Here is a 27,190-nt window from a genome sequence, read left to right on the forward strand (position 1 = left end):
TTCCCTCACGTTCACTTTATTCTGCTTTATAATACTTATTTATTATATTAGTCCTGACTTTCCCTTATTCTCCCTTATCCCTGATGTTTCTCAGTTGAATCCAATTACCTTCCTCAAGAACACAAGAGCAACCGCTTGAGTGGGTGCAGCAGGGGTAATGGTATTCCTTTACTAATTCTGCGAGCAGTCACGTGCTATCTGTAAGCTTTATCTGTACAGGTACAGAAGGTCCTGCAGATCATCCACTGCAGTCGATTGGATCTCCAGTTGTTTTGCCAAACTGCTCTGAGCAGATGTACAAGATTTTGATAATGTGACTCTTGCTGATCTGGGAGTTATACAGATCCCTATATCATGGGCTGTTATCAATCTAAAATCTCTACACTGGGATTTAACACTTTTATTGATAGCATACACTATGTGAGAAAGGAATGATCATGTAGGTCAGAGAACCCCTACAGTGTTGAAGCAGGCCATTCAGCCCATTGAATTCACACTGCCCCTTTGAAGAGGAAACCTATGCAGATATGGGCAGAATGTGCAAACTCCACAAAGTAACCCACGGCTGGAACCATACTTGGGGCCCTGGCGCTTTGAGGCAGCAGTGTTCACCATTGAGCCACTGTGCTGCTCATAATGATCTTTTGACTAACAATAGTTATGGTTATGTGACTAATTGTTCTAATGTTACTTTGAATGACAAATAATGTTGGGTCCTGGATGAATAAAGTTTTGTATAGGAAACACTTTTGATCCTAATATTTTGATAAGTCATGAGGGACATGGATAGGATGAACAATCAAGATCTTTTCCCTGGGTTAGGGGAGTCAAAAACTAGAGGACATAGGTTTAAGTGAGAGGGGAAAGATTTAAAAGGCAACTAAGGGGCAACTTTTTCACACAGGATGTTGTGTGTCTGGAATAAGTCTGCCACACGAAGTAGTGGAGGCTGGTACAATTAAGTATTTAAAAGGCATCTGGATGGGATACATGAATATGAATGGTTTAGGGGGAATATGGGCCAAATGCTGTCAAATTGGACTAGATTGATTCAGGATATCTGGGCAGCATGGACGAATTGTACTGAAGGGTTGGTTTTCCATGCTGTATATCTCTATGACTCTAAGTGGCTGATACTAGTGTAACTTCAATGCCATTCTTTTCCTTTTCAGGTTCAAATCCCTGGTCTAGAGAACCTGCATATTTTTGTTTCGTTTGAGCTTGCAGAGCGAAAGTCTCAAATACTTCAGCTGCTTAGTGCGACAGCTGGCAAGGACTGCTCAAAGGAATCCGATGAATCAGTGGATGAAGCTTGCTTGCTTCTCATAAAAGATGACCCTAAGGATAAAGAGCAGGAAGATAATTGGAAATTGTGGGGAGGCCAGTCAATCAAAGTACTGCCACAGGTAGAAACTATGGATACATTAAGGAGCATGGAGGTATGTGTCTTAAAATTAAACATGCATCACTAGTTTGAAAATGCTTTGAAACGATTGCAAGCAATCTCATAAAATATGCCACGTACTTTAATCAATAGACTATAAAATGGATTAAATAAAGGATACAATTAGTTAAAATATTATCAGCTTTTATGCCTTTAATGTCATGAAGTATTTAGCGGTGCTTCCTAGGAGCATTAAGCAGCAAGGAAAGGAAAAGGGGTGATAAGCTCGGCAGTGGTGAGGGCAGAATTCAAGTTTGTGAACTTAGTTAACAGTAATAAATTTCTGCATGATTTTTATTAGTGATCTGGAGTTTGAAGTGCGGTGGTGCTGATTAATTGTTAGTCTGGATTGTAATTTTCCGTTTAATGCTCTTTAGGCAAATACAGATAAATATAGCTACTTAGAAATTGCTGAAGCTGATTAAAGAGCATTGGAATGTGGAGGCCGTGACGGTAGAGAAAGGAATATGAGGATGGCTATACTGTAGTGGAACTAGATTACACAGTGTAGTGTGGGAGGAACTGAAGCTCTGAGGGTATTTTAGAGATTGGAAGCATGTGATTTATGTACTGTGGGGAGGGAACTGGATTCTGAGTCACTGGTAGCTGCAGAGGAAAAGGAAGAACAGTACGGAGTAATCATTTGATGTGAAAAGGAATTTCTGTCATATTGTGTTAGAGATGAAGATGCAGGAGAGCAAATAGAGAAATGGTAGGGAGCGGAGGTAGATTTGGAAGAGAAATACTGAAGCCCACTGAAGGAAGTAGAAAGGATAGAGGGAGTGATTCAGTATAAATTGAAGGCCAAGGGGTTTAGAAATTTTTAGGTTCAATTTCATAAAGCATGTTACCAAACTTGTGTCTCTCTTTTGTCTGCTTTAATTCTTATTCCTTTTCCCTTAAACTCCTTCTGTTTATTTCTTCACACCTGCAACCCACATTCTGACCTTCAGCTCTCTATTTCCATTTTGTTCTTTGGCACATCCTTCTTCTCACCCAAATTCTTCCCAAGCCCTGTGCCTTTTTGTTACCCATCCCTTCTCCAAAAAAGGTATGTGGAACAACTCATATGAATGGACTGAAGTGAGCACATAAGCAGGCCAGGTAACATTGAAACTGAATAAATGAACCAGTAAATTTCTAGGTAAATGAGCAAGCAGGCAGGCTCTGATAATGCTAGAGTGCTAATCTCTGAATCATTCCCAGTGTCATGCTTGTATGAAGGTAGGGACTATCAGTGTGTTATTTGAGCATGATGTAGGAGAGCAGATTTCACATTCTTGATATGTTGCGAATAGTTCTGAAGCACGAGCCACCTAATCAAAAGGATTGGAAAAGATGGGACCAATATGTTCAGCGTGGTCTACTTATGTAGCTTTTTAAGTAAATTGGTTGGAAAGTTCAGAACCTCGTATGGGAAGAAATGGAGACTAGGGTCCATGAAGGACAGTCTGTGTAGAGAGGTAAGGAAGTAATATCATGTTAGGAAGGAATGGTCTAAAAAGAGCTGTGAAGGATGTGAAATTAAGTGTAAAATATGTACGTAAATATACAAAGTATGAAGAATAGGTTGGTGAACTGGAAATAACTGTATAGGGTATGATGTAATGGCAATACTGTGGTTTGGATTCAAAGTGGTGAGGAGTGCCTGCCTTCAGAAGAAGGGGAAATGGGGCAGTAGTACTGATTAGGGTTGACTTTATAGTGTTGGAAAGAGAAGATCTTCTCAACATTTCCAAACAATATCCTTTGCACATACTCAACCCTATGAAGTGTCATTTCTGACTTTGTTTAATTTCTTACTTAACTGACTCTTTCTAGTTTTAATAACTGAGTGACTTCTATCCAGTTTGATGGCCTAAATATTTTTTGAGTTCTGACAGCTTGAAAACCTCTATACAAGAGGGTACAGAAAATGTTTACCAGAATATGTATAAAAGTTGCCTGGTATGGGGGATTTTAGCAATGAAGAAAGGTTGGAGAGATTAGGTTTGTTTTCAGTGGAACGCAGGAGGTTGAGGGGCTACCTAATAGAAGTTTGAGGTTGTGAATGGCATGGATGTAGTGGGAAGTATGAGACTTTTTCCAGGGTGGAGGGGTCAATTACTAGGGGACACAGATTCAAGGTGAGAGAGGGGAGAAGTTAAAAAGAGATGAGTGAGGTGAGTTTTTCTACACAGTTTTGAGTGCCTGGTACGTGTTGCCAGACCAGGTGGTGGAAGCAGATACACAAGCAGCATTCAAGAATTACCTGGATGAATACATGAATAGAAAGGGAATAGAGGGATACGGATCCTGTAAGTGAAGACTGTTTTAGTATTGAAGGGCAAAACGTGTCAGCGCAGGCTTGGAAGGCTGAAGGGTCTGATCCTGTCCTGTATTGTTCTTCTCGTTGTTCCAAGTTTGAAACTGTAAAAGAAACTGGTTAGACCACAACTAGAGTAGGATGTTCAGTTCAGGTCACTGTACTTTAGGATGCACATAAGGGTCCTCCAGAGGGTACAGAGGAGACTGAACAGAATTATTCCAAGGATGAGGGACCTTGGTTGCAAGGTTTGATTGGTGAAGTTGGGGTTGTTCTCTTTGGAGCAAAGACGATTAAGGTGAAGTTTGATATAAGCGTATGAGATTATAACAGGTTCATATAAAGCAGGCAAAGCAATATTGTTCCTGTTAATGATAAAAGGATGAGGGGGGGACTAATTTAAGGTTTTAGCTGAGGGAAGGTAGATGATGTAGTGATGATGTCACTGGGTTCGGACTCCAGAGGTCTGTGCCAATGCACTGGGGGCATGGATTGTCTGACCCATAGTGGTGCAATTTTACTTCGCTTATTAAATCAGAGACTAAAAGCTAGTCATAATCATGACCATTGCCTTAAAACATATCTGGTTCACTCGTGTGTTTGCAACTCTACACACTCAACATTGTGCTTTAACACTGCAATACTCTTTAAAATAGCCAAATAATCCTTTCAGTTGTTTCAGAGTCCTGAGCCCTTTAAAAAGAAAAGGACAGAAACCAGACAGCCTACCTGGTATTGTCATTTCCAGTGCCTAATACAATCTCACCAACCCTGCAAGTTATCTTTATCACTCTTTAGGGGTTGATGCCAAAATTGCACAAGTTGACCTGCAGACTAGTCAAGCCACAGCCTGACGTAGTGAGTCATTGAATCATACTTTGGAGAAATGTCCCAGACATTTGATGTGGTCTATATGGACTTTAACAAGGCTTTTGATAAGATCCTTCAGGGCAGACTGGTCCAGAAAGTAAGAGCCTATAGAATGCAAGGTAAAGTGTATTGTTGGATCCAAAATTGGCCAACAGGAAGCAGAAGGTAATGGGAGAGGGATGTTTCTGTGACTATTTCGATTGGAGTTCAAAAGGGCTCAATGCTGGGTCCCTTGATGTTTGTGGTGTACATTTAATGATTTGGAGTTAAATGTGGGGTGTGGATATGATCAAGGCATTAATGGATGCTACAAGGAGGATAGCTGTTAACTGCAGGTGGATATCAAAGGACTAGTCAGGTGTGCAGAGCAGTGGCAAGTGGAATTCAACACAGAAAAATTAGGTAACACAGTTGAGGACGCCTAGGACAAAGTGAGGACTGCAGATGCTGGAGATCAGAGTCAAGAGTGTAGTGCTGGAAAAGCATAGCAGGTCGAGGAGTAGGAGAGTTGACGTTTTGGGCATAAGCCCTTCATCAGAAATCGGTTGAGGAGGCCTATCAAGGTTAAGAATTACACTGAATGGTAGGATCCAAGAAAGTACTGAAGATTAGAGGGGCCTTGGTATACATGTCCACAGATCCCTATGCAGTAGGATCAGAGACAGGGTGGGCTACTTGACATTATTAGCCAAGAGCATGGAGGTTATGTTGAAACTGTGTAAAACGCTGAAGACCACAACTGGAGTACTGCATACATTTCTGGTCACCACATTATATGGATGTGATTTGATGTGATGTGATTGCACTAGAGGATGTGGAGAAAGTTTATCAGGATGCTGCCTTAGCTGGAGAGGCTGAGTTATGAAGAAAGATTGGATAAGCTAGGAATGTTTTACTTGGAGAATTGAAGGTTAAGAGGGGACTTGATAAAGGTGTATAAGATTGAGGGGCATAGATAGTTTGAGTAGGAGATCACATTTTCCGATAATAAAGGGGTCACTGAACAAGGGGGTACGTAGATTTAAGGTAAGAGGTAGAAGGTTAAGAGACAAGTTCAATTGCTTTCTCTCCCACCCTCACCCCCAACTCCAGACTTGTGGAAGTCTGGAATTCACAGCCTGAAAGGATGATTGAGAGACAGAAATTCTCAGAACAGTTGAGCAGTATTTAAATGTTCATTTGCATATGGGCTAAAAGTAAAATTGGATTAGTGTAGTCAGGTCTTTGTTCTTAATATGTACAAGATGAGCTGAAGGCCCTCCTTCCCTGTCCTAAAGGCCTGAGTATGTATCACCATCACAGTGCTTGGGTATGCCCTGTTTTACTGACAACCAGACCTGCAACCATGTTGTTTACAGTCTGAAGGAAACTGCTCTGGGAATCTCCAATCTTGAGTTTGAACCCATGAAGCTTTATGGCATTAGGTGACAGACAGGCAAACAAATGTCTTACTGTGGAGACCCCGTCCATACCCCCACACAGGTGCGCGCAGAGCTGATGAAACACTACCTCTCCATTCACCAATTCATAGAGAAATTGGGAGGTGGCAGTTGCTCAGAATATATCCTGGATGGCCCTTCAATAACCATCACCAAATTGCGTATTAGCAGCATTAATCTCACCAATCTACCTATCACCAATTCAGTTGACCAGGATAGTATTAATAGGAGCAACTGTTGTACAATCCAAGTGGAGACAAAGGCCTGTCTTTCACATTGAGGATACTCTCAGTTGTGTTATGTGGCTACCGCTGGGCTAGGTTTCCTTTTGATCCAATATTTTAAAATTTAAGCACGCATAAGGTTTTGTAGGTCATCAGCAAAATTATACTCAACCACAATCTGTAACCCAGAGACCCTGCATGTCCCTCACTCTATCATTATCACTACACTTAAATATCAACTCTGCTTTAATAAAGTATGTAGGAAATGCCAAGAGCAGCCCTCATCTTACCTATAAACACGGTATGAACCGGGTAAAGCTAGCATGCAGGACCACTTGAAAGGCAAACATTGGATCCAGTGTGTAGTAGACAGAACTAAGCATCACGCAACCAATGAATCAGACTTAAGCTTTGCAATCCTGGTGGTTGATGATTAAATAACCAACATAAATATACCCTCTTTATGAAAGCAAAGTGCAGCACATGCTGGAAATCTGCAACAAACACTGAAAATGGGGACGCTCAGTTGGTCTGGCAACATCTGTGGAGAGAGAAAAACAAAGTTAACATTTCAATTCCAGTATGACCCTTCAGTACTATAAGGGATTTGAAATGGCTTTTTATTGTTTTAGCAGAAATGACAGAGTGGTGATGGGAGCAAGCGGTCTGTAGGCCAAGTTCAAAAGACAAAGGGGTTGTGAATGGTGGTGGAAGAGAAAAGGAGCTGCAAAATCAGTGGAATTTCTGGTTGAGAATGGATCCTCTCTGCTGTGAACAAAAGATAAGGCTGGATGAAAAGTAGTCAGGAGGTGGGAGAAGGGAGGAGAAAGAGGGGTGGGTGAGATTTAAGACAGTGTTGGAAAAATGGAGAACAGATGTCATGTGGTCAGGCTGTGAAGTTATGCAATTCAATATTGAGTACTAGAGGCTTTAACGTGCCTAAAGCGGAAATGAGATGTTGTTCCTTGAGCTTGCGTCATGCTCCATTGGAACATTGCAGCAAGCCAAGGAACGTGATGTTAGAATGAGAGCAAGATGATTTAATGGAATAACAAGTAATTTAAAGGTTGGGGCCATTCCAATGGAAGGGTTCCATGTAGCAGTCACCCAGTATGCGTTTGATCTGGTCAGTGTAAAGGAGACCACAGTTTGAGCAACAAGTAAAAAGGTGTTTCACCTAGGAGTGTGTTTTGGACCTTGGACAGTGACGAGGGAAGAGGTGAATGGGCAAGTGTTGCACCTTTTACAGTTGCATAGGAAGGTATCATGGGGCAGTGAGGAAATGTTAGGAATGAGCGACGCAGTCACCAAGGGACCAGTCCGTGTGAAATGCTAACAGTGGAGGAGAGGGCAAGATGTGTTTGGTGGCATCTAGGAGGTTGTGGAAATTGCAAAGGATGATCCTTTGAATGGGTCATTAGTAGTTTAGAAAGAGGAAGCTAGGCAAACCCAGTCATTGCTTGAGAAGAGGGGATGAGGATAGAATTGAGGAAGATGATTCGGACACGGCTGAAGGCCTTTCAACCACAGTGGGAGTGGAATCCCTGCTTGAGGTGGAAGTGATCAAGTCAGAGCCATCCCAATGGACATTAGCATAAATGGAGCAGATGTGACAGAGTAACTTTGGAGAATGGAATGGAATCCTTGGAAATAGCAGCATACGAAGCAGTGTATTTGAGGTGTCTGTGGGCTTTTAATGGGTATCAGTGGACACCTATCTCCAAAACTGAAACCAGTGAAGTCAGTGAAGGGTCAGAGTTGGAGGTAACAGAAAAGAGTTTGGAAGCAAAACTGATTAATTGTTCCAATTCTGGATGAGGGTCACAGCTCTGGGATGTGTAAAAGTGGTGGAAATCTGAATGCATTATCTGGGAGGGCAGTAAAGGCAGGAAACCTCACAACTGTCAAAAGTACATATATGAGCACTTGAAACGTCATAACATTCCAGGCTATGGGCCACGTGCTGGAAAGTTGGGATTAATGTAGAAAAGTTGGCACAGATTATATGGGCCAAAGAGCCTCTTCTGTGCTGTATAAAACTATTGCATTGTCGCTGTATTGGAGAAAGAGTTGTTGGTGGTGGCCCAAGTAGACCCATGCACCCAACAAAGAGGCAGGCATTGCTGGGCCCCAAACTGATCCCACAGAGACACCTTTGACTTGGAGAAGGTGAGATGAGTTAAAGGAGAAGTTGTTCAAAGCAAGGATGAGCTCAGCCTGGCAAAGGAGGCTGGTGGTCGATGGAGATTGAACAGGCCTCTTTTCAAGTAAGAGGTAAAAGGCCTTCAGACCTTCCTGTTGGGGAATGGGTGTGTAGAAGGATTGCCATGGTGAAGAGGAAGTGGCTAGTGTTAGAAAACTAGAAGTTGTGGAATTAATGTAATACATTGGATAATCCTATCCTTAAAAATGAGGAGATCCAGCACATTTGTGTAAAGATAAGACTGAAGCATTGACATTTGTGAGACCTCTTTGGCAGTATTAAGTTCAGTTCTGGTCACCTTACTACAGGAAGGATATTATTAAATTGGAGAGGGTTCAGTGAAGATTTACCAGAATGTTGCCAGGAATGGAGGGTTTGAATTATAAAGATAGGCTTGGACTCCCAAGATTGTAGGAAGTTGAAGGGTGAACTTAGAAGTTTATAAAACTGAGGGGTATGGAAAGGGTGAACAGCAAGGGAATTTTCCCTCAGATGCTGGAGTTCAAAACTCAGGGGCATATTGTTACGGTGAGAGGAGAAAGTCTTCAAAACGTCATGAGGGACAATTTGTTTTTTACACAATGTGGTTAGCATGTGGAATGAACTGCCAGTGGAAGTGATTGATGCAGTTCGAACATTTTAAACACATTTGGATAAGTACATGAAAACAAAAGGTGTGGAGGGATGTGGGCCAATCACAGACAGGTGGGATTAGTTTAGTTTGGGAACGTGGCTGGTGTTGACTAGTTGGACCATGTTGTGTGACTCTGTAACTGTGCTTCTAATTTGCAACCGTCATCTTCAGCTAGAAGTGCTAGCTGCATGATCCAGCTGGGTCTTTGCTTCAGGTCCCCAGTATTTATCATGCCAGTCTTCAGCCAATTTGATTTGCTCCAGGAAATCCAGAAACTGGCACTGGATACTACAAAAGGATATGGGCCCTGAGAACATTTCAGCAACATTGTTGAAGACTTTACTATATAATTAGCTTTGCCCTTAGCCAAGTTATTTAGATCAGGTGTACCCTAGACCTCTGGAAAGCTAGGGAAGTGATTGCTGGGCCCCTTCCTGAGATATTTGTATCATTGATAGTCACAGGTGAGGTGCTGGAAGACTTGGAGGTTGGCTAACGTAGTGCCACTGTTTAAGAAAGGTAGTAAAGAAAAGCCAGGGAAATATACACCGGTGAGCGTGACATGGATGGTTGGGAAGTTGTTAGAGGGAATCCTGAGGAACAGGATTTACATGTATTTGGAAAGGCAAGGACTGATTACAGACCGTTAGCATGGCTTTGTGTGTGTGAAGTCTTGTCTCACGATCTTGATTGAGTTTTTGAAGAAGTAACAGAGTTAATGAGAGCAGAGCAGTCGATGCGATCTACATGGACTTCAGTAAGGCATTCGACAAGGTTCCTCGTAGGAAGTCTGGTTAGCAAGATTAGATATCATGGAATACAGGGAGAATTAGTGATTTGGATACAGAACTGGCTCAAAGGTCGAAGACTGGGTGATGGTGGAGGGTTGTTTTTCAGACTGGAGGCCTGTGACCAGTGGTGTGCCACAAGGATCGGTGTTAGGTCCACTGCTTTTCATCATTTTATGTAAATGATTTGGATGTGAACAGAGGAGGTATAGTTAGTAAGTTTGTAAATGACACCAAAATTGAAGGTGTAGTGGACAGCGAAGAAGGTTACATCAGAGTACAGCGGGATCTTGATCAGATGGGCCAATGGGCAGAGGAGTGGCAGATGGAGCTTAATTTAGATAAATGCAATGTGTTGCATTTTGGAAAAGCAAATCAGAGCAGGACTTATACACTTAATAGTAAGGATGAGTGTATTGCTGAACAGAGAGACCCCGGAGCTCAGGTTCATGGTTCATAGTTCCTTGAAAGTGGAGTCGCAGCTAGATAGGATAGTGAAGAAGGCATTTGGAGTATTCCTTTATTGGCAGAGCATTGAGTATAGGAATTGTACAGGACATTGTTTAGGCCAGTTGTGAAATATTGTGTGCAATTCTGTCCTTCCTATTGGAAGGATGTTGTGAAACTTGAAAGGGTTCAGAAAAGATTTATAAGGATGTTGCCAGGGTTGGAGAATTAGCGCTATAGGGAGAGGCTGAATGGACTGGGGCTATTTTCCCTGGACCGTTGGAGGCTGAGAGGTAACCTTATAGAGGTTTATAAAACTATGAGGGGCATGGGTAGGATAAACAGACAAAGTATTTTCTCAGGGGTTAGGGGAGTCCAGAACTAGAGGGCATAAGTTTAGGGTGAGAGGGGAAAGATATAAAAGGGACATAAGGGGCAATGTTTTTACACAGTGTGGTGTGTTTATGAAATGAGCTGCCAGAGGAAGTGGTGGAGGCTGGTACAATTACAGCATCTAAAAGACATATGGACATGTATATGAATAGGAAGGGTTTGGAGGGATATAGGCTGGGTGCTGGCAAATGGGGCTAGGGTCTGCTTCTGTACTGTACAGCTTTATGACTCTGACTGTAACTGCAACACTCTGCACTGACCATTGTGGAAAATTGCCCAGGAATGTCCTGTGCTTAAAAAAAACAAGGCAAATCTAACCTGATCAGTTGCTTCCCTGCCAAACAACTCCTGATCACCGGCATAGTGATGAAGAGGTTTGTCGATAGTTCTGTTAGATAGCTCTTACTCAGCAGGAGTGTACACATTGCTCAGTTTGGGTTCTGCCAGGATCACTCAACTCCTATTTCATCCCAATCTTGGTTCAAACGAGATCAAAAAAGCTCAACTGCAGATATAAGCTGAGAATGACTTTGAGGCAACATTTGAATTTGTATAACATTAAGAATGCCTAGCAGAATTGCATTTGATGAAAATTGAGTGCAGGGAGTTGTTCAGTCCCAGACTATCACTGGAGCAGTTTCTCATCAGCTTTAACCACTTTCAGCTGCCTTATCAATGATCTCCCTCAGTCATTAGGTCAGAAGTGAGGATCTTTGCTGATGATTACAGAAAGCAGCCCACTAATACGCAGTGTCAGCAGTTTACTATCATGTGCAAGTTGTGCGACAGTAACTCAGGAGTTTCCTCTAACAACACTCTAAAAACCTGCAACCTGTACCATTAGAAGGATGTTTGCGATAGATTCATGAGAATATCACGACCTGTGCATTTCCCTCCAAGTCACATACTGCCCTAACCAGGAGCAAAATTACAGTCCCTTCACTGTTGCCTGGTCAAAATGTTGGAACACTTTTCACAGCAGCACGATGGATGTACAGATATTTCTTCTATAAAGCAATGGTTGCATTCTTGTGTAACTCCACATTATAGAAAAATCGCACTTTAGAAATAGAGCTTAGTGTTGGCACTGAAATTGTTTTATAAGTTTGCACTTTAGAAACAGTGTCGTCATTTTGTCAATCACATTATAGCGAATTCGCCTTATCAAAACACAGGTTATAGCAGAAAGATGTGTACCTGCGCACATGCGCACAACACTGCAATATTCAAGATGATTGGCCGATCAGGGATGGTTAATAACTGGTGGACCAATCAGTGATACCTACATAGCTGATGAGGGCGAACAAGTAACACAGCGAATAGTAATGTTCTCAATGTGTCGGCCTGCAAGGGAAGTGAATGCAAAGACAATGAATGATTTCAAAAGAAATTTGTGCATTTGAGAAAGATAAACTTGCTAGTCTATGGGGACTGAGCAGGAGAATAAGACTGCTTAGATTGTTCTTCTAACAGCATAACCAGATCAAAGCAAGACCATAAGGGATTTACTAAAGCATAACGGCCTCTTCCCCTTTGTAAATGAGGAGCTGGTGGCAAAATGATAATGTTACTGGGCTAGTGATATAGAAGTTTTGGGCACATGGGTTTACATCGCACCATGGCAGATGGTGAAATTCAAATTCAATTTTTTTTAAAATCTGAAACTCAAAATAAATAGCCTAATCTCGTGACATCTGATTGTTGTATAGTCCCATCTGGTTCACTGATATCATTCAGGGAAGGAAATCTGCCATCCCTCCCTGCCCTTCTTATGTCTTGAGAAGCACAGCATTGTGGTTGAATCCTAACTACCATCTTGGCAACTTGGGATATGCAATAAATGCCCTCATATGATGAACACATAAAATATAGGAGCCAGCTTCTATGAATAACATTGTGGTAATAAGCATTTTTATTTGTAATGTTGATGGAGGGGCACTGGGGACATCTGCTTTCTTTCACATTCTCATATGGGATATGGGTGTTGTTGACAAAGCTGGCTTTTGTTACCTATCTGTGATTACCCTTGAGCTGAGTGGCTTGCTAGGCTTTATCATAGGGCAATTAAGAGTCAACCACATCACTATGGGCCTGGTATTGCGTTAGGTAAGGACAGTAGATTTCCTTCCCTGGCGGATATTAGTGAACCGGATGGATTTTTGCAACAATTGTAATGGTTACAATGTTAGACTGTAGCTTTCACCATTTGCCATGGTGGGATTAAAACCTGTTTCTGCAGTGAACCCGCCACTATGCCACTGCCACCTTTTTGAAATAAAGTTAATGAAGTCTTTCAACACCCATCTTGGCAGGGCTTCTGTTTGGTGTCTCATCTGGTAAGTGGGGCTGCAGTGTTAGCTTTGATTCTTGTGCTGACAAAGGACTTGAACCCATGATCTCCTGACTCAAGTAAGACTGACTGTGGTACAATTGATTGCAATGTTAACTTGTTTAGTAATATCACTGGGTAAATTATGCCTGACATCCTATTGAGATATATATATCTTGAATAAAGATCAAAGCAGATCATTATTCCTGAGCATATGTAGTGGAAGAACCTTTCTCTCAAATTATACAAATAAACTACCCACCATGTATAGTTCTCAAATTTTAACTTGGGCAGTAAATTTTGACTGTTTTGTTTATTTTTTAAAAAGTAACTTCACAGTTTCTGGGTTTTTGTATTAATGGGTGCAAGTGACAGGACATGGAGCATATAAGGAACAAGTTCTGGTTCACGTTGTGAATGGTTAGTTAATTTTTAAATTTGTTCTCTGCAATTTGTGATTTGCTGTTGAAGCACTGATGTAGTATTAGTGGATACTGTAATAGGGAATGAAGCAAAATTGGTATTTGAGTGCAATAAGAATGATTGAGGCTTTCAGAGATGGTATTGGTGGAGTGCAGTAATGTTGGGGAGAAGAACTTAGAATAGTGTGATAAAGTTCAGCAATTTTAGAGTGTGGGGCTTTGTAGGATGGTTTTATGGGCTGAGGCAGAAATCCAATTTATTATAGAAGTTGAAAACTTATTCATAGGTGAGATAAAGATTTTGAAATGCTAATGCTACCAAACTATAGAAAATTCCAAGAAGCTATTGTGAATTTTAAAGTTTAAACTTGATTATGGAAATATTATGGTAGTTTTTACAATGTTTAAAAATATTGTTTTAACATTCATTTAATATGTTAATGTTTCTATTTAAAACTAAATAGTTCCGATGGCTTGGTTATGTTGCTTGATCAAATTGGAATATTCTCAACAAATACATTATATGTTATATTGGTATCATGAATTTGGATAAATTGCCACTACTTAACCTGCAAAACTAATTTTTTATATTCCCTCTCCTCAGATTAATAATTTATTGTTGGTCGTCATGCAGTCTTCCCATCTTGTGAATCAACGTAAAACATTTCAGCAATCCGTACAAAATCTAATGTCTCTGCACCGTGAACAAACATCCAGCCAGCCTGTTATAGCCAAAGCTTTAGAACAGCTGAAGGTATATTCTGCCTTGTTCACATTTATCCATATTCCCATTCTTTAGAACTTTAATCAGGAATAGGTGATCTCATGACACAAGATCATCTCTGATCCATTATGCTGAGATTGTATTGAAATCAAGTGTTTGTGACATTTTAAAGTTATTTAAGCTAATATTCTCCAAGACATGCCTCCATCATATTGTGTTAGACACACACACACACACACACACACACACACACACACACACACACACACACACACATATTGTTGGAAAGACCCAGTAGGTCTGGCAGCAAGTGTGGAGAGAAAACGGAGTTAACATTTCAAGTCTGGTGGCTGTTCTTCAGAACAGTTTTGAAATTTTTAAAAAATTGCTTACCATCTGCTTTGTTATCTCGCTTCCTATTTCAAGACTGTCTTGGCTATCTTGTGGGGCTATAAAAACAGTCGATATGAATCTCTCATCCTACAACCCACATCCTGCACCTCAGCAGGAGTAGCACTACTGTTAACCACGTTGCATTATACATTAAAACTTAAGCCATTAAGGGAATGAGCAACTTAATAATTTCATTTTTTTTGCTATAACAAGTGTTACAAGCATTTATAAAGAGGGATAAAGCAAAACCCATTGTAATGTGAGAGTAAAACAAATCTTAAGCCTAATTTTGTAAACATAGTTAAAAATAATGCCTTACACTGATTACTTTTTTTAAAATTCACTTGTGGGACATGGGTATCACTGGCTGTCCAGCATTTATTACCTATCCCTAGTTGCACTTGAAAAGATGGTGGTGAACTGCTGCACTCCACGTGGGTAGCCCCACAATGCCATTAGCAAGGGAATTCCAGGATTTTGACCTTGTGACAGTGAGGGAATGACAATATATTTCCAAGTCAGGATGATTAGTGACTTGAAGGGGGACTTGGATGGGCTAATGTTCCCATTTAACTATTGTCCTTGTCCTTCTAGTTGAAAGTGAGTTTGGAAGGTGCTATCTAGGGATGTTTGATGAATTCCTGCAATGATTCTTGCAGATAGCACACACTACTGCTACTGAGTAGTGGAGGGAGTGGATGTGGTGCCAGTTAAGCAGGCTGCTTTGTCCTGGATAGCATCAAACCGTGTTGTTGAAGCTGTGTCCATCCAGGCAAATGGATAGTATTCCATAACATTCTGGCTTGTGCCTTGTAGATAGTGAAAAGGCTGTGGGGAGTCAGGAGGGGAGTTACTTGTTGTGGTATTCCTAGTCTCTGACCTGCCCTAGTATTTATATGGTGAATGTAGTCAAGTCTCTGATCTAGGTAGATCCAAGGTATTGGTATTGAGGGATTCAGTGATGGTAACACCATTGAATGTTAAGAGGTGATGATGCAATGGTCATAGCCTACCTTTGTATGGCACAAATAATACTTGCTACTTTTCAGCTCAAACCTGGATATTGACCAGGTCTTGTTGCGTTTCATCATGGATTGTTTCAGCATTCGTGGAGTTGTGAATGGTGCTGAAAATTATGTATTTATCGGTGAACCTTTTAACCTTATGATGGTGCAGTTGAACATGTTTGGGCCTAGGACACTACCTTGAGCTCTTAAAGAGATGTCCTGGAGCTGAGATGCAGATGTTCAACACAAACAACCATCTTATGTGCCAGGTTATGTGACAGCAGACATTTTTGATATCCGTTTATACCATCTTTGCTAGGACTCCTTGCCACACTTGTCGAATGTAGTCTTGATGTCAAGAGCTGTCTGTGTAGCAACACCTCTGGAATTCAACCTTCTTTTGTCCATATTTGAACTAAGGCTGCAATTATGTCAAGAACTGAATGGCCCTGGCAGATCCCAAACTGGGTATCAGTGAACAGGTGGTTGTGAAATAGGTGTTGTTTGATGACGCTTAATGACATCTTTTATCATTTATGATTGAAAGTAGATTGATGGGGCAATGGTTGGCAACGTTGGATTTATCGTGCTTTTTCTGTACAAGACATGCCTGAACAATTTTTCACTTTGTTGAGTACATGGCTGTGTTACAGCTGAACTGGAACAGCTTGGTTGGGTTGGTCCTGCTGGAGGGACAAGACATATCCAAGGATGGTAATGGTGGTTTGTGATGCGTAGTGATACTCATGGAATTATACCTTACACAATGTTAGGCTATTTTCTTGACTAGTCTGAGAGATAGTTCTCCCAGCTTTGACATGAGCCCCCAGATGTTAATAAGGAAGACTTCGCAGGGTCAACAGGGCTGCTTTCTCCGTGGTCTTTTCCAGTCCCTGGATCAATGTTGGGTTATCTTTCAGGTTTTATTTCTTGTTAAGATTTCTTTTCAATCGAAACAACTAGGCCATTTCAGAGACAGTTGAGAGTCAGTCACATTGCTGTGTGTCTGGAGTCACGTGCGGACCAGACTAGGTGAGGATGGCAGATTTCCTTCTGTGAAAGCTATTAGCGAACCTACTTTTCCCAGCAAATGATTACCAAACTTTTATGAGCAAACATGAGAAGATTCTGACTTCATGAATATGCATGATCCTTTTAATGATTGAAATTAGCAAATATCAGAAGGTCTTTTTACTTACATTATGATGCATGAGCATACTGAGGGAAAATTAGTGAACATACATCTGGCAAATAGCTCCATAAAACTTGTGGCAGCAGATTGGTTTTCTGTTCAGCGCTGATTCTAATGTTTTTTTTCTTGCACAATATTGGATGGAATGTATAACCAAACAACTGATATAACAACCTCTAAGCTTTAGATAATTTTGCAATTTTTGCCCACTTTTCCTTGCAGTGGTATTTTAGGAATTGTCCTGTTCTCCAAAATCCAGAGCTCTCAACTTCAATGGTAATTAGAAAGTAGCAGAGGCAAGTTGCCTGAGTACTTCTATTTTTGGTGTAGAGTGATATCTGGACATTGACATAAATAATATAGAGTGTTGTTTTTAAGAATGCACAAAGAATGAGAAGTAACTAGGGGAAGAAAAATAAACCATGGGAGAAGAATAGTAAAAGAGCAAAGAATGGGAAAATAGCCTTGGGGCTGGCACTCAACTTTCAGATGGTAACCGTTTCCACAGCCATGAGGTGTTTGAAATGTGGGAAGTTTCTAATCCTGTTCTCAGAAATACCTAAATTTGTTTCTTTGTGTTCCATCAGAATGCTTTCTTTCTTCTAATGTTTTGTTGCAATTCTAATGGCTATGTATTGAGAGTGTTGAAGGAACAATGGAAAATGCTTCTAAGTTTTCAAGAATATCTTTCTGTGAACCAATTATCTAAAAGCAGGTTTATGCACAGTGCATAATTTAGAATCTGTATATAAGCTGATCATGTCATTTTAATTTTAAGTGCCTCTCCATTTGAAGTAGCTTTTAAAGATTCAAGAAAGTGATTTTTTTGCATTATTTTCATGAGTGATCCACTTTGATGACATTGCTAATTTTATAAAGGAGCCAACTGTTTAAACCCTTTTTCTTTGCATCTCTATTTGAAAATACCCAGTTTTACGAAACTCTGCAAACTAGAAATAAGGCAAAACTTTAATCTGACAGAAGTAAAATTTCCACTGTTTTTGTTTGGAAGGCGTTCATAGAGTGCTGGTCTTGAACAGTTCAGAGTATTCATTTCTATGTATTGTCAGTTCAAATTGAGATAGGATAAACATTAATAATTCAATACATTTATTACATAATCCATTATTTCAAGGACAGCAGCTTCAGTAGATTGGAACTGTACAGGGTATGTATTTGTGTAATAAGATACGGTTTATTCCCTTTTTTCTTGAAATGTCCTTGAATTTGAGTAATAGTATTAATCTGACGAAAGTTTTTGCCATGGTAATTGGGTTGTTTCCTTAATGATTTTCAACTTAATTTTCAGCAAGACGCATTGTTGCTGTGTAATAAGATTAGCAATGCAATTGATAGGATTGACAAGATGTTTAGTTCTGAATTTGAAGCGGAAATGGATGAATCTGAACGTGCAACTTTACAACAGTACTACAGGGAAACCATGATTCAAAGTTATAACTTTGGTTTTGAGGTAATGCTCTGGTGCACTTTTCATTTGTATATGTTGTATAAAGCAATCAATAGTTTTTATGAAATATAATCTACTGAAGGTTTTAGAAATAATGCTGTTAGTGACATCGCTTCATTTTTTAAAAAAAATATTTACTAATCAACACTGCCTTATCTGGGATTACAGGTTACAGTTTCCCCACCACATTCCCCATTCGCCCAGCTGTTGCCATCAGTCTTATTTAATTATCCTTGGCTCTGGCTTAATTTCATCAGTAAGCAATAGATGTATTACCATCTTTGTCTGAAATTTCATATTGCACCATATCTTAATTACTAATGTTAGACAGATTCAAGTTACAACCTTGAGCGTGCAAACCTCAAATCAGTGGTTAAGTGCTGTATAGCATGGACATTCAGTGTTGATTTCATAACTCCACTTTTGAATTTGTAATAAGGTGCTGCTCGTGTTATTCAGAATGCCCCTTTTTTGCTGATAGTGAACTAATAAAATATAAAGAATATAGTGAGTTTTTTCTGTCTGATCTCCGTACCAAAGAACGCATATTCTCTTTTTTTTTTGAATATTCATCCATTAGTCATTGGCTGCACTTTATTTTTCCATCACACTCCCTGGTACCGCTAAACAATACATGAATGCTAATTTAATGTCACTTAATATCTGAGCTGTCCCATCTAACTAGCTGCTAGAACTTTGAATCTCGTACCAAGGTATTCCACTGTGATCATCAAAACAACTCACCTAAAGCAACAGTAAATCATTCGGCACCTGCACCTTTTCTGTCATTCAGTTGGAGCTGTGTCTCCGTTCTACTTGGGTACCTTTGTTTGATATCTAATGATGCCTTAACTTGACAATTTATCAATATCAGTCTTGATAATTGAAATTGACGGATTTGTGCCCTTTCAGGAGCAAATTCTAGATTTGCATTATTTTTTTCTGTGGAAACTGTTTCCTGATTTCACTTCTGAAAGGCCTAGTTAGAATTTTAAGATTGAGTCCCGACCTGAGGCAGTAGTTTCAATGTGTCTATGCTGTTCGCATTAAATAATGGAGAAGCTTTTCATTGATTACCTATCAACCTTCTAAACTCTTGAAAATAAAATCAAATTTATACTGTTTGTACTTTTAAGTGATTTTTTTTTAGGTAAATATGCTGCATATCTCTTCCCAAGTCAGTATATATGTCCTGAGTATGGTGCCCAAAGCTGAATATAGTATTCCAGGTTGAACCGGAATAAATCTCTATAAACTGATTATTTTTTCTTTCTGGAGTAAACCAGACTTTTATAGACCAATGTTAGTTTAACTTCCTTAGATTATCTTTTGCAGCTGTACAGTAATATTTGGTGGTTTATGTATAAGAACAGCATATCTGTTTGGTCCCCACAGTTTCTAAGCTTCTATTAACGTATTTGGGTTTTATTTTCTCACATCATCAGAAATAGGAACGGTAGTCCATGAAAGTCCTCAAGCCTGCTCTCTCTTGCATTTGTATCTTCACTGATCTGACTTAACATAATTTTCTTCCAAGAAGACACTTATTGTTGGAAAATTTGTGAAATCTGGTCTTTAACTAAATTGAGTTACAATGTCTCAGTAGGGAAGAAAATTCCAAAGATGATTAACCCTTCAAAAAAGAGAAAAAGGTTACTGAAGACAACTGGAGTCAGAAAGGTGGAAGTTATAATGCAGAAACAGAGATGGCAGTTCAATAGACTCTGGAACAGTTTCTGCGGATTGAAGGGTATAGCTCCATTATTTAAAAAAGGAGGCAGAGACAATATACTAGTTAGCCTGATTGGTGGTGGGAAAAAGTTAGAATCTATTAATTTAAAAAATGAACAGCAGAGCACTTGGAAATCAGTGACAGGATTAAACAGTTAGCATGGATTTACTGATGGAAAATAATGCTTGATAAAGTTACTGGAATTTTTTTGAGGATGTAACTAGCAGAGTTCATAAGGGGCAGGGAATGGATTGGTTTACCTGGACTTGCAAAAGTTTTTTGATAAGATCCCACATAAGAGGTTAGTATATAAAAGTAAAGGATATATGACAGGGGGTTAGTGTAGTGAGATGGATAGAGAACTGGTTAGTAGACTGAAAATGAGTAGGAATGAACAGGTGGTAGGTGGTGACTAGTCACATACTGCAGGGATTAGTGATTGGACCCCAGCTATTCACAATAGATATTAATAATTTAGAAAAGTGTGATATCTCCAAGTTTGCAGAAAACAGTGCTGGTATGAAAGTGAGCTTTGAGGATGTGAAGGTGCTTCGTAGAGTATAGTCCAAAACAATCCAGTCTTTCTTCAAATCTCAGTCTGGTAAAGTGCATAACTGATGAAATATGCTGTAGATAGATTGTAACACTACCCACTTTGTTCGCAAAAACAGAAAGACAGACTATTATCTGAATGGCAATAGATTGAGAAAGAGGGAAGTACAACAAGACTTGGGTGTTCTTGGACACCACGTGGAGGTGGAGGTGGAGGTGCAGGTGCAGGTGCAGGTGTAGCAGGTGTTGAAGGCAAATCGCAGAATCTGAATTGTTATGGCACAGAAGGATAACATTTGGCCTGTTGAACTACACTGATTCTGTTGCCCAGTGCAGCATTCTACCTTTCAGCAATATCCCTGCATTCCATTTCTATCCACATGCCCTCTTGAGTGCCTCAGTTGAACATGCCTCCACATTTCCAGGCAATGTAATCAATTTTCTAACTAGTATGTGAAAATACTTTTTCTTGCATCATGCTTGCTTCATTTGCACATTTCTTTAAATGATAAGTGCCCTCATAGCCACATGAATCAAATGCAGAAGCAGGGATATCTTCCAGTGGTGCAGAGCCTTGGTAAGACCACACCTTGAATATTGTGTGCAGTTTTGGCCTCTATTTGAAGTGTGGGGGAAGGATGCACTACCTATGGAGGAAATGCAGTGAAGGTTTACTTGGAAGGTTTACCCATTCACTTGGACCCCATCTACCATCTTCTAAGAAAAAGAACAGGAAATGATGTCAGCACAGGAAATGGCATCACCAACCCAAAGAAATCTAAACACATAAATAGAAAGCGAGACATAATACCAGTGCTTCACTGGAGGCTCACTAATGATGTTACCTAGTTTGCTGATGAAATGTCTGAAAATGAACCTTGCAGCTCAACGAGCAAGCTTACATCCAGAAGGTTTACTGGATGAAGTATGTGGAAAGACTGGATTGTTTAGGACTATACTAATTGGAGTTTAAAAGAATAAGGAGGAATCTCATTGTAAAATTCCAACAGGATTAGGCAGGGTAAGGGCAGGAAGGCTGTTCTGAATGACCAGGGAGTTCTCTAAGAATACAAATAAGCTATATAGGATGGAGATTAGTCATTTCTTCACCCTGAAAGGGGTCCTTAATTCCCCAGCCTCATTCTCTAAGGGATCAGTGCTAACTTTAATTACTCATTACTTTTTTATATGATTGTTTAAGCTTTTATTATCTATTTTTATATTCCTTGCTACCTTGCTCTTGCACTCCTGCTTTCTTCCTTTTTCTTAAGCCATCCTTTGCTGGTTTCTAAAATTCTTCCAATTTTTTGATGAACCGTTTAATCTTCACAACATTGTTTTTTTCTCTTTCTATTTGAGACCATTCTTAACTATACTTGGTCACAGATGATGTATCCTCCTCAGAAGTCTTTCATTCCCAGAACAATAGAAACTTGTTGAAATTATGAATTATCTCTTTAAATGCCTGTCTCCACTTCTCCATAGTCTTACTTTTTTTCCAAACCTCTACATATCCTTCTAAGTTCGAGACAATATTTTCCGACCATATAAAGCTAAAATTTCTCATTCACAAACTAAATGCAAAATCTTGATATTATGATCACGCTGCTGTTTTGAATGCTCTCAACTGATCCGCCGTGTGATCTCTGTCAATTTAATATGTCAGTCTTTGTAAAGATTAAAATTCCCATGATTATTACAGTGCTGTTGTTACTTGCTCTTATTACGACTTGATTTATATTCTCTCATACAGTGTAACTATTGTTCGGAGGCCTGATAGTACTAATTACTTCTTTCCTTGACTATTTCTTCTCTCCATCAAACTGATTTTCCTTCCTGGCACAGTTAGGTTTATCATTACCCATATTGCCATATCCTATAACCTTTCATACAAAAGGACTTGGGTTATTTGTGCATGAAACACAGAAAGCTAGCATACAGACGCAGTAGGTGATCAAGAAGACTAATGGAAAGTTGGCCCTTATTTCAAGGGAATTAGAATATAAGAATAGGGAAATCTTTGTGCAAATACGCAGGTGGCTGCTGAGACCACATCTAGAATACTTTGTACGATTTTTGTCCTTTTTAATGGAGGCAGTTCAGAGAACGTTTATGACACTGATACCTGGAATGGAGGGATTGATACCTGGAATATGAGCGAAGCTTAAACAGGTTGGGAGTCAACTCCGCTGGACTTTAGCAGAATGAAAGGTGATCTGATTGAAATATGAGATTCGTTAGGAGTTTGATGGGTTAAGTGCTAAGAGGATGTTTCTCCCTCATGGGAAGCTCTAGGACCAGAGGTCGTAGTCTCAGAATAAAGTGCTGCTAATTTAAGACTGAGGTGAGCAGTTTCTTCTTTCACAGGGTTGAGAGTCCTTGCCACAGAGAGCTATGCACAAAGTCCTTGTGTATATTTAAGTCAGAGATGGATAGATTCTTAATCAGTTAGGGAATTGAACTTTACAGGAAAAGTGGACTTGAGGAATGTCAGATCAGCCATGATCCTACTTGAATGGTAGAGGAGGCTTGATAGGCTAAATGATCTACTCCTGTTCCTATTTTTTATGGTCTTCAACAGCGCAGATGTCCAGCATGTGAAACAATCTTCTCCTCCCTCTCAAATTCCAGCCAAGGCAACAAGAAAAGTTTAATTTAAAGCCCTTTTTACAGAATTTGCTAAATCACCATCCTGCATGCAGACCAATGGAAGGCCGTTCCAGAAGTACAGCCCTCTTTCCCTCATCCATTTTTCACTCCCAGATTGATCTCTCTCACTTCCCCCAATCCCATTAGTTGAATATAATAAAAAAAAACCAAAATAGCTGTGGATGCTGGAAATCAGAAACAAAAGCAGATGTTGCTGGTGAAATGCAACAGGTCTGACAGCATGTGAGGAAAGAAAGCAGAACTGAGGATTGGGGTTCAGGGACCCTTCTTCCCACAGACTTGAGTCTTTATAAGAAATCCCTTTGTCAGTGTAGCTCTTAGATCTTGTAAAACATTTATTTATTGAGCAGTGTTTTTTTGGGAGGATTGTTTCATTCTTCCATTTCTTTTGCAAAAGAAATTTGGTAGTTACAGGTTGAAGTATAAGATCTCAATGTACTTGTACCTATAAATATTTTAGAATAACTTCTGTCTTTTCAGTATCACAAAGAAGTTGTGCGCCTAATGTCTGGAGAATTCAGGCAGAAAATGGGGGACAAATTTATAAACTTTGCTAGAAAATGGATGACGTATGTGCTCACAAAATGTGAAAGTGGAAGGGGAACAAGACCCAGGTTGGAAATATTCATATGAAGTTATATTTTTGAGTGTCGTCTTATCAGTATTATCCTCCTAACGTTGTGATCTGTTTGCAGATGGGCAACTCAAGGCTTTGATTTCCTTCAGGCAATTGAAGCAGTATTTATTTCAGCTCTTCCAGAAGATGACTTTGTGGTAAATTGGCTTTATTGACTTGTAAATAATTATTCCCACCTTTTGTGGTCAATACAATATGTTGCCTGGTAGTTATGTTTCAGTGTTTTGTTAGTAAATTGGGTAGGATCAAAGTTGTATGGTGTTGCATTCCAATTGCCTTGAAGGACTTTACATTCAATTAAGTACATTTAAAATCTATTGTAATGTAGGAAATATTGCAGCCAATTTACACACAGCAAGGTCCCTGAAATAACAATAAGTTAACTAATGAGAATATTTTTCAAGCCTATTTATTGGCCAGAGCACAAGCAAGCGCTCCATTTTTATTCCTGTTTAAAGTACTGCAATGCCCTTTTTTCACGTGAACCTGAAGGAGGAGACTGAGTCTCATCTGAAAGATGGAAATTGCAATCCTGCTCATGAATTAAAATATCGTACTACATTCCTCATTTGTCTTTCACTTTTAAAATGTGTGAAACCGAGGGCAATGTTTATAATAACCATTCTTTATTTTTCATTACAAACAATTAACAGATCAAATTACATTTTAATGGTTTGGTCAGTTCACTTTGCCGCAATCTTTTTGTGCCATATTTATGCAGATTTTTACTTATTGAGATACAGTTCAGTAAGATCTCTAATTTGTGTTGTTATGGTATAGAGTCTGATTCCTCCAACATTGTGTCCTTTTCTTATGTGAGACCACCCTTAACTTTATTTAGAAGTTCTTACTTCTCAGAAGTCTTTCATTCTGTGTCATGGGGTTCCAATGGTACTTTCTATTACTTGAATCTTGGACGAGTAAGCTGATTGAATTCTCCACAATTATTTGATCTCTAGTATTGAGATGTACCTTTTTTAACTTTTTGCAGAGTTTGCAGTCTCTAATGAATGAGTGCATCGGTCATGTGATAGGAAAGCCTCATAGCCCTGTGACAGGTTAGTGTTCTGTGTTGTATAATTAATAAAGCTGGTAACAGTAATGTTTTGTGTCTTTTCATTTTTAGTTTGAAGCAAAGTACTCAAGATGCTGGCAATCTGAAATATAAATCGAACATGCTTTATAAACTCAGATCACATAGTATCTGAGAAGAGCAAGAAAGAAATGTGTAACTTTAAGGCGATAGCTATTGTATTTGTTTCACTACACAGATGATGTCATACTTGTTGGGTATTTAATGCATTTTTAGTTAATATTTTGAAATCTATCCATTCTATGCCAAAAAATGACCAATTCTATATTTCTACTCCCACTCCTTTAAATAACTTTCTGGTTTCAGATTTAGACAAGTCTTCATAGAATCCCTGCAGCACGGTGGCACAGTGGTTGGCACAGTGGTTAGCACTGCTGCCTCACAGTACCAGGGTCCTAGGTTTGATTCCCGTCTCGGGCAACTGTCTATGTGGAGTTTGCATGTTCTCCTCGTGTCTGCGTGGGTTTCCTCCGGGTGCTCCAGTTTCCTCCCACAGTCCAAAGATGTGCAGGTCAGATGTATCAGCCATGTTAAATTGCCCATTGCCCATACTGTTAAGTGCATTAGTCAGAGGGGAATGGATCTGGATGAGTTAGTCTGGATGGGTCGGTGTGGACTGGTTGGACCGAGGGACCTGTTTCCACACTGTCGGTAATCTAATCTAATCAGTGTGGAAACAGACCATTCGTTCTGTCAAGTCCACATCAACCTGCTAAAGAACACACAACCCAGACCCAGCAGCCGCGTCCCCAACCCTGTAACCCTGTATTTGACATTGCTAATCTCTCTAGCATTGTCAATCCACCTAACCTGCACATCTTTGGACTATGGGAGGAAACTGGACCACCCAGAGGAAGCCTACGCAGACATAGGGAGAACGTGCAAATTCCACATAAAGTTGCCAGAGCTCAGTTGAGCTCATATCCCTGGTGTTGTGAGGCAGCAGTGCTAACCACTGAGTCACTGTGCTGCCCAATCTTGGTGATTAACTGTCAAATATCATGATTTAATGTACTGTCTATGGCAACACATGTACCGGTTACAATGCACTTGGCGTCATACAGTATGTAAGCAAACCCTTCGGCCCAACTCATACATGTCAAACAGGTTTTCTAAACTGAACTAATCCCATTTGCCTGCATTTGGCCCATATCCCTCGAAAGCTTTCCTATTCATGTGCCTGTCCATGTCTTTTAAATATTGTAATTGTACCCACCTCTACCAGTTTTCTCTGGCAGCTCGTTCCATTTACACACCAACTGTGCATGAGAAAGTTTCCCCTCTTTTACCCTTTAAATCTTTCCCCTTTCATCTTCAACCTATTCCCTCTATTGTTGGACTCCCATTCCTGGGGAAGAGATCTTGGCAATTTAATATTATCTATGCCCCTTTTATAAACCTCCATAAAGTCATCCCTCAATCTCCTAACTCCGGGGGGGGAAAAAGTCCAAGTCTATCCAGCCTCTCCTTATGACTGAAACCTTCCAGTGTTGGCAACATCCGTGTAAATCTTTTTTGCACCTTTTCCAATTTAATAACGTCCTTCCTGTAGTAGGATGATCAGAATTGTAGACAGTACTGCAAACATGGCCTTAACGATGTCTTGTACAGCTGTAACATGACATCCCAACTTCTGTTCTCAGTCTTCTGACTGATGAAGGTGAGTGTGCTAAACACCACCTTAATCATCTGTCTACCTGTGTACTTGTAAGTAGTACAAATACTTACTCAGTACTGACCTCTCATGCAGTATATATGTTGGATTTTTTTTTCCCCTGAAGTTTATTATTCTAACAAATTGTCCTGATGAGCGCAAGAAAGCCTTCATCAAAAATGTATTTTATTTTTGACAATACTCAAATATTGTTGTTGAGTTGGCAAACTCTGTCATTTTGTACTTTCAGTTACAATATGTTTTTAAAAAAATACTTGCAGGGGTCTCTTGCCATTACTGTTCAACACACTCTCTTGCTATCTAGATGTCCCCACAAACTTGTCTGGACTTTAACAAGCACAAATTGAATTTACATAAAATAATGAGCATTGGCAATAAGACGGTGTTAGTCGTACAACTGCTGTTTACCTTGTTGATATTCTAAGTCGGCAAGTTTTTTTTCCTCTTGAGATGAACCACTACTATTTGAAATTGTCAGTTCAGCTATCATTTCTGAAGCCATTCAAAGTCCTTTTAAAATAAAAACTAAATAATTCAGTATCTGTGATT

The 27,190-nt window shown here is 39.7% G+C and overlaps 1 protein-coding gene across 7 annotated transcripts in view; it reads left to right on the plus strand.

Annotated features, from left to right (window-relative positions):
* The window catches only part of map3k4 (mitogen-activated protein kinase kinase kinase 4), a 204,090-nt gene that overhangs the window by 124,463 nt on the left and 52,437 nt on the right, over window positions 1–27,190 (plus strand). For 6 of the 7 annotated variants that reach the window (XM_072581200.1, XM_072581197.1, XM_072581196.1 and 3 more), the window contains 6 exons: window positions 1,173–1,439; window positions 14,103–14,252; window positions 18,124–18,285; window positions 23,717–23,850; window positions 23,932–24,010; window positions 24,865–24,931. In XM_072581200.1, coding sequence (XP_072437301.1) covers window positions 1,173–1,439; window positions 14,103–14,252; window positions 18,124–18,285; window positions 23,717–23,850; window positions 23,932–24,010; window positions 24,865–24,931 — 859 coding nt within the window. The remainder of the gene's footprint in view (window positions 1–1,172; window positions 1,440–14,102; window positions 14,253–18,123; window positions 18,286–23,716; window positions 23,851–23,931; window positions 24,011–24,864; window positions 24,932–27,190) is intronic. The other variant, XM_072581199.1, reaches the window with a different exon arrangement.

Source organism: Chiloscyllium punctatum, chromosome 11, assembly GCF_047496795.1.
Source record: "Chiloscyllium punctatum isolate Juve2018m chromosome 11, sChiPun1.3, whole genome shotgun sequence".
Taxonomy (NCBI): Eukaryota; Metazoa; Chordata; class Chondrichthyes; order Orectolobiformes; family Hemiscylliidae; genus Chiloscyllium; species Chiloscyllium punctatum.